The following is a 10,273-nucleotide window of genomic DNA, read 5'->3' on the forward strand; positions in this document are numbered from 1 at the left end:
CATTCTTCATAGGGGTAAGACTATAGAAAAGGCAAAATCACAGGTTATCAACAGTCCTCAGTTATGAAGAGACATACAACATGAATCATAGAAATCAGCAGCAATAGATTCTATGATTATACAAAGCAAAAAGTCAAAAACTCTGGACACAGACACAGACTGCAGGCCTGTAGAAGCCCATCTGAATATTTGGTGCACAGAGAGCACATGCCTCAGGTGCATTCAACTTCTGTGCTTTTCTTTTGTGCACAAAACCTGATACAACTGAGGATCTTAGGCTGGACTGTGGGAAATAAAAAATTCTGAAAAAGTTTCCAAAAATTAAAGCATCAATTAATTCCTAGTTGTAGTTCAAAGTTATTTTTTTCTCTCCTAGGAGCAAGCAAATAAAAATATAGCCATATCCATGTGATTTTACACGTATTTATAGTCACACACTGAGCGAGGAGCGCTAGCAGGGGATGGCTAGTGTTAGACACCCAGCTTTACTATCGCAGTGTTTCCTCTGAGGCCACAGACAAGGCTGTAGATCCCGTGTTCCAACTTAGAGCACTCATGTTTTTTCCATCTTTCTCCAACATGGAATGTCACACAGCCTTGCTTCAGTCACTGTTCATACTAAAACAGAATTGGTTTTCCTGTAGTTTTTTCTTGGACATAAGAAGTAAAATGTTTTAGAAATTTAGGATATTCTCGTTTTGCCACCGCTCTTAACACCGAGGCTGGTGCCCATCCTCCTGGGTTCACATTAGCTACATGCGTAATCTTGCACAGAATGTTGTCTCTGCTTATCTCCTGGTTTCCCTCTGGTGGGCTAACTAAGGTTTGACAAATCATAGCAACATTGATTTTGGCACGGACACATCGATTGTTCAGAGGAGCGCTGTCATGATCCACAGAAAAATTACAAACTATCCAAGTCTCAGGGTCATTTTCAGTCAAGGCTGGGATCTTTCGAATAGCAGAAAGATACAGCACGTCTCTCTGAGACAGAGGCCACACTCTCTTATGTGTTTGATAAATGATGATTGCATTATCAGCTAATGTTTCCACCACATGAAAGTTTTCTATAGTAGTTTCCCAGTCATTGCGAACATCAACATTCCAAAAGTAATTGCAGACCTCATGTCCTGTAACACCTTTAACCGCCTGAGTAGCTTTCAAAGGATCCAGAACAATCCCATTTTCTTCGACTTCTCTTCTGTATACCTTCATTTCTCCTTCTTCTACAACCAGTTGCCAATTCACATCACCACCTACATCCTGTAATGAGTAAGTCATGTGGTTCTGTACCATCTCTTCAACCTGGGAGCTGAATCTGTGAACATGGTCAGAGGCACTGACTGGATCAATGGAAGACATGGAGGAAGAGCGACTATGGGGCTTTTGTACAAATCTACGAGTCCCAACAGAAGAAAAGGCATCTCCAGACGGCAAAGACGTAAGCCAGTGTAACCTGGCCTTCTCTCTCTGTGACTGCTCCTCTATTTTATCTTGTCTGTCAAGAGCAGCTTCAACAGCATCAAAGAACTCCTCCTCATTAATCAGACTGCTTGGACCCTCTTCATAATCTGGTCCTCCAAAATGGGGTTTCTTCTTAAGTTCTGCCAACGCGTTCTTGTATGCTTCTTCCAATCGTCTCCTCTTCTCCGAATCCTTATCATGTCTTTTTTGCCAGCTCTCTTCCCGTTTCACCATTAATTCAAAACAATGAGAAAGTGTGGCAAGGATTCCAGCAGTAGTTGCTTTAAAAGTTATTGCTTCCCCTTTAAAGTCTATACCATTAATTCCTTTTGGGGTTATATGTGGAAATAATTTTTCCTTATTACCATTGGTATTGTACAAAAAGTCTCCATCAGAACGAGTTGTAGGGAAGTCATCTCCATCATCTTCTACCACTTTATCCCTTTGAAGTTCATCCTTGGAGACAGCATCAGCACAGACATCAAAGTACTTCTGGAGAGTATCAACTTGTCTACATAAGATATCTCTAAAGGTTTCCATTTCAGCCAATTTTTCACGTAAACTGTGTCCTTTCTTGAATGATGACGTGGATGTCGCAGAATAACCACTTGCTCCAGACACCAGTGACACCATTGAGCCATGTCTACGCAAGCTGGACTCAGATCCATATCCTGATTCAGTCTTGTGCTGTTCAATGGCATCTATCCACTGCTGTCTGTGATCTGGATCCTGAGCAAGAAGATACCAAACACTATCATTAACACTGATATCAAACCGACATTCATCAAAATCATGAGGTGTGATTACAGCCTTGCTAAGACAGATGGATCCCCTGCAGGCATATTCTGTCTCATCTTCAGATTTGTAGTAACTCAGGGTATTATTTTTCAAAACTACCCAACGATCTTGCCACCCATGAATATAGTTTGTCCACTTGCTGAGGACCCCGCAGCGCTCTACAGGCGGCCCGGACTCCATCTCCCGATCCTCCTCTGAGCCCGACGAGTTCCAGCTCTGGTTATCCGACATGGAGGTGCGACAGGCGAGCAGGAGACCGGCCCCCGCTCCGCGAGCAGCGCCCGTTGCAGGCGCCCAGTCCCTAGGGTGAAGGGTCGGGGGATGGCACAGCCAAGAGTATCCGCTCCAGGGCGTGCAGGAACAGGAAGAGAGACGGAGCGCGCCATCTGCGCCGCCGCCGCCGCCGCTACTGACACCGAGCGGACCGGGGAAGGAGGACGAGCAGTGAAGAAAGCCTGCCGTCAGCCGCCATGGCCGTGACCCCTGCGCTGCGCCCGGCGCCGCCACCTGAACTAGGCCCCCTAGGTGCCAACCTCAGTCAGGGAGGGAGGAGGGGTGGAAGATGGGAAGAGCCAAGCCAACGGCAGAGACCCAGGTCCGCTCACACCTCCTAGCGCCGCCATCTTCCTGCCGGGCCCCTAAATGTCCATTTTAAGACTAACTCAGTGTCTGTCTCCACCTACCTTAGATTGAGAAAGACGAATAGAAAGAGACTATTGTAGGAAGATGCCTCTATGTAGGGATGTGGTTTGGCAAATGCTTACCCCCAAATTTAGGAGGAAATATTTTTCATGAAGAATACAATGTGAACTTTGACTCATCTCCCACCTCCTGCTGGGAGATATCATCAAACACAGGAGGAGGATGCATCAGGGTTTGCTAAAGCGTCAGACGTGGTCTGTGTCCAGAATGAGAGTTTACTAAAGTGTCAGGTAGTTTTGTGGCCAGCGTGAGGGTTTACTGAAAGACCCTCAGAGTGGTCCTTCCCTCAGGAGGAGACCCCTAACCCAAGGAACAGTCGAGACCACTGGCTGCAATTAGCAAGAGGTTTATTGGGTGGGCACAGGTACCTGTGGGCGGCAAAGTCCTTTCGGAGGACTTGCGCGCCTGCAGGCTGGGAGAAGGTCTTTTTATAGGAAAAGGGTGGCAAAAGCAGGCATACAGAAGCAATGCATGGTTATAGGGATCTCATTGGTCAGTTCGAATGAGGCGATGGGTTCATTTAGGGGACAAATTCCCCAGAGACATGAAGGTCTGATAATAATAGCAGACTTGGCCCTATCTAGGGTACATGTAGTTTTTCCCAGAACTGTTCGTTCCCCTCCTAGGCCTGGTGTCTGACCACAGATATCCTGTTTGACCGCCTAGGAGTACTGACTTTACCTTGAACTTACATTTGTTTGTGTGAAGGCTTTGCAAAATGGCATTACAGCAGCTAAGCTGGGGTCTTTCATTACTAAATAAAGTGTCAGAGTTGTTTAAAATCCCCAGGAACCATATACTTAAGGAGGAGTTTACTCCCACCACTGAATTCTCTGTGGATGTATGTCAGGTGCTCATGGAAAAAAACGGGATGCAGGTTTTAAGACCTTAGAACGCCCATCTCCAGCTGTGCATGCTGCAGCCCCGCTCAGATGCCTACTCTAATGAATGTAGCTTTTCAACTTGAGAAAACACACCATTCTCTACTTCAGGGCCCTGGTGAAGAGCTCCTGGGGATTGAGAAACAAGAAAAACCAATACCCTTGGGAGAGTGGTAAGAAATTGTCCTAGGTGGAGATCATATGCAATCTCTATTGTTAAGGAAGGACAAAGTCACTGAGAATCCGTATGTTTGGTATTTAGGGTCCTCCCCATGTTTGAAGCCAGACTAACGCTATATCAACCACTCCTGGGTGCCACCTTTAAGTGATCAGACATTAAGCATCAAGTTAGGAGACTTGTGAAGAGCAGGCCTGAAGGTGAGGGTTGAGAAGACATCAAGGCAACTCTCCAGACACCAGCTCTCACAGAAATATGAAGATTTAGGAGAGACGCCTCAAAGCCTTGTTTGTGACTGACGCTTCCTTCCTCTGCGTGTACAACAGCTCTAAGTATATTCAGTGTTGTCACAGTTGGTCTGACTGAAGCTTGGGTTTGTCATGGAAGGTCTTTGGGTCTCCATCAGTTTGTAAAGATAATTTGACAAACCTGGGTAGCAGTTATTTGCTTCAGGGCTTAGATTATACTCTTCTATGCTTTTTTCTATTTTTATTTTATTTATTCTTTTGCTCCTAGAGTGTCTGTAATTCTGATGAGTTTGCCTTTGTAAGTAAGTGGACTCCTTCCTTTTTTTAAAAAAAAAATTATTTATTTATTTATTAAGGATTTCTGCCTCCTCCCCGCCACCGCCTCCCATTTCCCTCCCCCTCCCCCGATCAAGTCCCCCTCCCTCATCAGCTTGAAGAGCAATCAGGGTTCCTTGACCTGTGGGAAGTCCAAGGACCGCCCACCTCCATCCAGGTCTAGTAAAGTGAGCATCCAACCTGCCTAGGCTCCCCCAACGCCAGTATGTGCAGTAGGATCAAAAACCTATTGCCATTGTTTTTCAGTTCTCAATAGTCCTCATTGTCCGCTATGTTCAGCAAGTCCGGTTTTATCCCATGTTTTTTCAGACCCAGGCCAGCTGGCCTTGGTGAGTTGGGGTACACTTATCCATTGCTGGTGGGAATGCAAACTTGTGCAACCACTCTGGAAAGCAGTGTGGCGGTTCCTCAGGAAATTCGGGATCAACCTACCCCTGGACCCAGCAATACTACTCTTGGGAATATACCCAAGAGAGGCCTTATCATACAACTAAAGTATATGCTCAACTATGTTCATAGCAGCATTGTTTGTAATAGCCAGAACCTGGAAACAACCTAGATGCCCTTCAATGGAAGAATGGATGAAGAAAGTATGGAATATAAACATATTAGAGTATTACTCAGCAGTAAAAAAAACACAGACTCTTTTCTTTTGTCTTCTTTTAATGTTTTTTTCTACTGCCCATAATCTTTTGAGATTATAATGTAATTATACCACTTCTCCCTTTCCATTCCTCCCTCCAGCTCCTCCCATATACCTCTTCTTTCAAATTCATGGCCTCTGTTTTTGTTAATTTTTGTTACATACATATATGCATATACATATACCTAAATGCATAAAATCAAGCTAATAACTTGTATGTTTTCAGGACTGACCATTTGGTCCTAGAGTACAGCCAATTGCTGTACTATTCCCTGGGGAAGGCTGTCTCTCTGCTCTCACTATTCCTTAGTTGCCTCTTTGTTTCTAAATAGTCTGGATTTATTACACAAACGGAATAAATACTTTTAGAAACAAACCACACCAGGCTTCACCTGACTCCAGCAGAGAACATCATCCTAACAGAAAATGGGTTTCTCTCTTTCACAGTTTCCGGGCTTCTGGTTCTAAGACAGTCTAGAACCTGATATGGTATATTCTCTCATGTGTGCATTCTAGATTCTTGTGTTTGTGCATGTCTGTGTGTGCATGTGTGGTATGAACATGGATATGGATGCATGTGTGTGTGGTGTGTGTGTGCATGTCTGTGTGTGCATGTGTGGTATGAACATGGATATGGATGCAAGAGTGTGTGTGTGCATGTGTGGTATGAACATGGATATGGATGCATGAGTGTGTGTGTGCATGTGTGGTATGAACATGGAGATGGATGCATGAGTGTGTGTGTACATGTCTGTGTGTGTATGTGTGGTATGAACATGTATGATATGTATGATATGGATGCATGAGTGTGTGTGCATGTTCATGAGAGAGAAAGACAGACAGAGAGAGACGGAGAATGAGAGAGACAGAGACAGAGACACAGAGAGAGAATAGTAGTAGTAGAGATGGGACTGAAGATCCTAAAGAGCCAAGACCCTTGCCCAGACTCCTGCTGTGGCCATTCCCAGTCATGACCACCTGTAGGAAAGACCAAGCTGGATGTAAGCCCCTTACTCAGCAGGATATGGCAGGATGTGTGGTGTTCCCGACATTGCTTTAATTATTGGGGGTCAACTACAAGATATCCTCCATATGGTAAGGAACCAATTAGAAGTTAGCGGGAGGGCTCTGGATGTGCCTTACTGATGAAGGGAAAAGCGATAACCATAGTAATGCCCCCCCAGATGGCCTCCAAATGTAGCAACCTCCCCACAGCTGCCACTGGCTAATCTATCACCCCAGCCAGTAGGTGCACCAATCCTGAGACTGTTATTAGGCAGCTTGCTGATCCCAGGATGCCCCCCCTTGCCCAATCTCAATATATGTTTTGTTCTCGTGCCGCCTGGGTTGTCTCCTACTCCACCTGCCATGTCAGATGGACGAGGGACCTGGGTTTGAACTCGCAATTAAAAGATTCCTTGCTTTTGAATTGGATCTGGTTTCTTGGTGGTTGGGGGTTTGGACTCTGGGTACAGCAGAACCATGATAAATAAGGAAGAGATCCTTAACGAGATGAGATAATAGAACAACTTGAGGACCCCCACTGACCCAAGGCTTTCTCTGAGGCCCTGATGTACGGAGAAGAAACAGTCCTTTGAACTGACTGGTTTGGTGTGTTAATGTACACTAGAGTCATCAGAGAGGAAGGAGCCTCAGCTGAGGAAATGCCTCCATGAGATCCAGCTGTAAGGCCTTTCTCAATTAGGGATCCATGGAGGAGGGCCCAGCACATGGTGAGTGGTGCCATCTCTGGGCTGTTGGTCCCGGGTTCTATAAAAAAGCAGGGTGAGCAAGTCAGGAAAAGCAAACTGGTCAGTAGCTCCCCTCCATGGTCTCTGCATCAGCTCCTGCCTCCAGAGTTCCTGTCCTGACTTTCTCCAGTGATGGACTATGACCTGGAAGTGCATGACAAATAGACCCTTCTCTTCCCAATTTGCTTCTCCCTCGTTCTCTTTCATTCTGGCAATAGAAACCTGAGCTAAGACACTCTCTAAATCAGGGGCATGTTTGGCAGAGTCAGTAATCGCCTGAATCCAAGGGCTTAGGAGCTTTTCCCTGAGGCTGTCAAACAGGAGCATGAACACAGTTACTTCTCTAAACCCAGGAATACACTGAGCAGAGCCAGTAATGTTCTGGAGCCAGGCCTTCAGGGAAGGCGTGGCTTCGGATCCTGGGAACCCAGCTCTTCCCACTACACAGGGCTACAGTTATCAGTCCCAAGGCTGCTGTGTGTTCGGTCTGTAAAGACCTTGAGATACCCCGTGTTCCTCTTATGCAACATTGCTTGATTAACTTTCAGTGGACATCCTCCCGTTTTATGACAGTTTCTGCTGGCTCTGTCCCATTTCTCGCCTAGGAATAAAACTTAAGATGTTGTACATCTTAATAAACTTGCTTGACATAAGCTATAGCTTATGTAAGACCTCCTGAGCCCACCTTTTTTAGGTCCTTAACTCTGACCCCTGGACCATTCTCCATAGGACCCTGTCACTCAAGAACGATCTGATGGTCCAGCTCAGGAACCCGCATGACATGAAAAGCACAGGGGTTAACTAGTTGGAAGGATAATGAGGACATGCAAGAGGGGACTGTGAGGACAGAGTGGAAGAAGGATGAAAAAAATATATAATGATGTAGTTATGAAAATGCCAGATGAAATCTACTTTCTTTTTTAATTAATTAATTTATATTTTTAAACAATCTTTTCTTGTTTTAAATGCCGATCTCAGTTCCCACTCCTTCCCCTCATCCTGCTCCCCCCACCTCCTCCCACCCCACTCCCCATCCACTCCTCAGAGAGGGTTAGCCTTCTCATGGGGAGTCAGCAAAGTCTGACACATCAGTTTGAGGCAGGACCAAGCCCCCTTTCTATACTTAGACTGATCAAGATATCCCTCCAAAAAGGATGGGCTCCGAAAAGCCAGTTCAAGCACTTAGGGATAAATCCTGGTCCCGCTGCAAGTGACCCCACAGACTTCCCAAGCCACCCAACTGTCACCCACACAGCTGTCAGAGGGCCTAGTTGGGTCCTATGCAGGTTCCCCTGCTATCATCCCGTGAGCTCCCACGAGTCCAGGTCAGCTGTTTCTGTGGGTATCCCCATCATGGTCTTGACCCCTTTACTCATATTGTCGCCCCTCCTCTCTACAACTGAACTCTGGAAGCTCAGCCCAGTGCTTAGCTGTGGATCTGTGCACCGGCTCCCATCAGTTACTGGATGAAGGTTCTATGATGACAATTAAGGTGGTCATCAATCTGATTACAGGGGAAGGCCAGTTCAGGCATCCTCTCCACTATTGCTTAGGGTCTTCGCTGGAGTCATTGTTGCAGATTCTTGGGAATTTCTCTAGTGCCAAGTTTCACGACGGCACCACAACGGCTCCCACGATCAAGGCCTCTCTTTCCTTGCTCTCCCTCTCTATCCCTTCCCCATCCCTAGCATTCCATTCCCTCATGTTCTCTACTTTCTAAAGATAATTTTTAAAAAAGATATTGCAGACATTTAGGCAAAACAGAAGCCTTAACAAATAGCTAAATTGGGAAGCATTGCCACCTATGTTACCTTTGTTACACGTCAGTAGTGGGGAAGAATTCAGCCTCTCATCCCAGAAGACTAATCTCACAGGCGCCTTGGGGCTCTAGGCCTTCGGGTTTTCTTTCCTGTAGAAGGAAATCCCAGACATTTTGGTAAGTGTCTGAGGAATGAATGGATAATGGGTAGATGGGTAGGCAGGATTAGACTATGGAGGGATATTTACTGTGGGAAGAGCCTGTCCCCTCAAGCAGAAGAAGGCTGGCTACTTGGCAGGAATCCTGCAAAGGCAGCATTTAGATATTAGGGGGCACTGAAATGTAAGTAAGGTTGTTTCTAAATAGGGACCTAGAACTTTAGGAAGCAAAAATCTAGGGATGCTGAGAAATATGTCTGAATCTTGGAGCTGAGATGCTCAGAGGCCTTGAGTTGCTCTAAAATCTCCCATCCCTCTCTGGGGATGCAAAACCAAAGCTTCTCCTGCTTGCTAAGCTAGTCTCTGCCTCTGGGGGGCTCACAACACTAAGGTTTGGCTGTCACAAGGAGAAAGCTTATGTAAGAAGTCCTTGGGTTAGTTTATGGACCTCTGTTATCTGAGAGTTGGGCAACGATTGTGCCAAAAAGAAAGACTGAAACCCAGGTGGGTGTGGCTAAGAGGTCCCACTAGATACCCAGAGAGCTCTTGGTCAGGGATTTTCAACTGGTTTTCTTATGTAAATTGGCAGAGTGGGCAGAACTTCAGGGGCTGGTCTATAGCTGTGGGCAGGATCAGTGCTTTCTTCCAAGCACCAGACACCTCACTGGGCTCCTGAGGTACTGTCCTTCCATGATGTGGCTCTGTGCTTTGGTCCTGATCTCTCTCACTGCATGCCTGACTCAGGGTGAGTACTTCTGGGTGCATATTTGAAATCCTTCGTCCTGAGCCTTGGTGAGTATAGGCTCATTCAGGGAAATAAGAAACAGGTCCTGTGTCTTAGAGGTGTTTGCCCTCTGGATGTGGACAGAAAGAGTGAGTGAATCTAAGTTCAGTGATCTTGAACTTTGTGTCCTTGAGTGAGGAACTTAGCTTTGCAGTGCCGGCTCTTTCCCCTTTGGGCTGCAGTGGGGGTGAAATGAGAGATTGTGTCTGTGGTCTCCCAGGGGTCGGTCTAGAAGAGGTAGGTCTAGAAAAGCGGGGATTTAAAATAGAGTATGTCCATGGAAAGTTTCACGTGTAAAATCATCTAAGAGCTGCATTTGAAAAGACGATTTTTTTCCCCCTGAGAGTTCCCTGAAAAGGGGGTGTATGTATCAAGGAATTAGGACAGAGGGGGAATTCTTGGCTGAGATATCGGGCGCTTAAAAGAAATCTCACACTGGCTCAGAACTGAGAGATAGACAGTTATTTATTTTAGGGGAAAACTTACAAATCCGGATTCTCTGCTTTGGATCTTGATGGAGATCAGATCCAAAAAAGCTGAAGAAGCGAACCAGGACCGGGAGGTTGGTGGG

At 46.0% G+C, this 10,273-nt stretch overlaps 1 protein-coding gene and 1 pseudogene across 2 annotated transcripts in view; one reads left to right on the top strand and one right to left on the bottom strand.

Annotated features, from left to right (window-relative positions):
- Nucleotides 1–566: 566 nt before the first annotated feature.
- On the bottom strand, nucleotides 567–2,508 carry LOC102000384 (annotated as a pseudogene).
- Nucleotides 2,509–9,350: 6,842 nt separating this feature from the next.
- Nucleotides 9,351–10,273, top strand: part of LOC102000849 (liver carboxylesterase 1) — a 27,488-nt gene continuing 26,565 nt past the window's right edge. The window contains exon 1 of one of the 2 annotated variants that reach the window (XM_013354263.1): nucleotides 9,351–9,663. In XM_013354263.1, the coding sequence (XP_013209717.1) occupies nucleotides 9,609–9,663 (55 nt within the window). In that variant the 5' untranslated portion in view covers nucleotides 9,351–9,608. The remainder of the gene's footprint in view (nucleotides 9,664–10,273) is intronic. The other variant, XM_005345629.3, reaches the window with a different exon arrangement.

This window comes from Microtus ochrogaster, chromosome 4 (assembly GCF_000317375.1).
Source record: "Microtus ochrogaster isolate Prairie Vole_2 chromosome 4, MicOch1.0, whole genome shotgun sequence".
NCBI classification, from domain to species: domain Eukaryota; kingdom Metazoa; phylum Chordata; class Mammalia; order Rodentia; family Cricetidae; genus Microtus; species Microtus ochrogaster.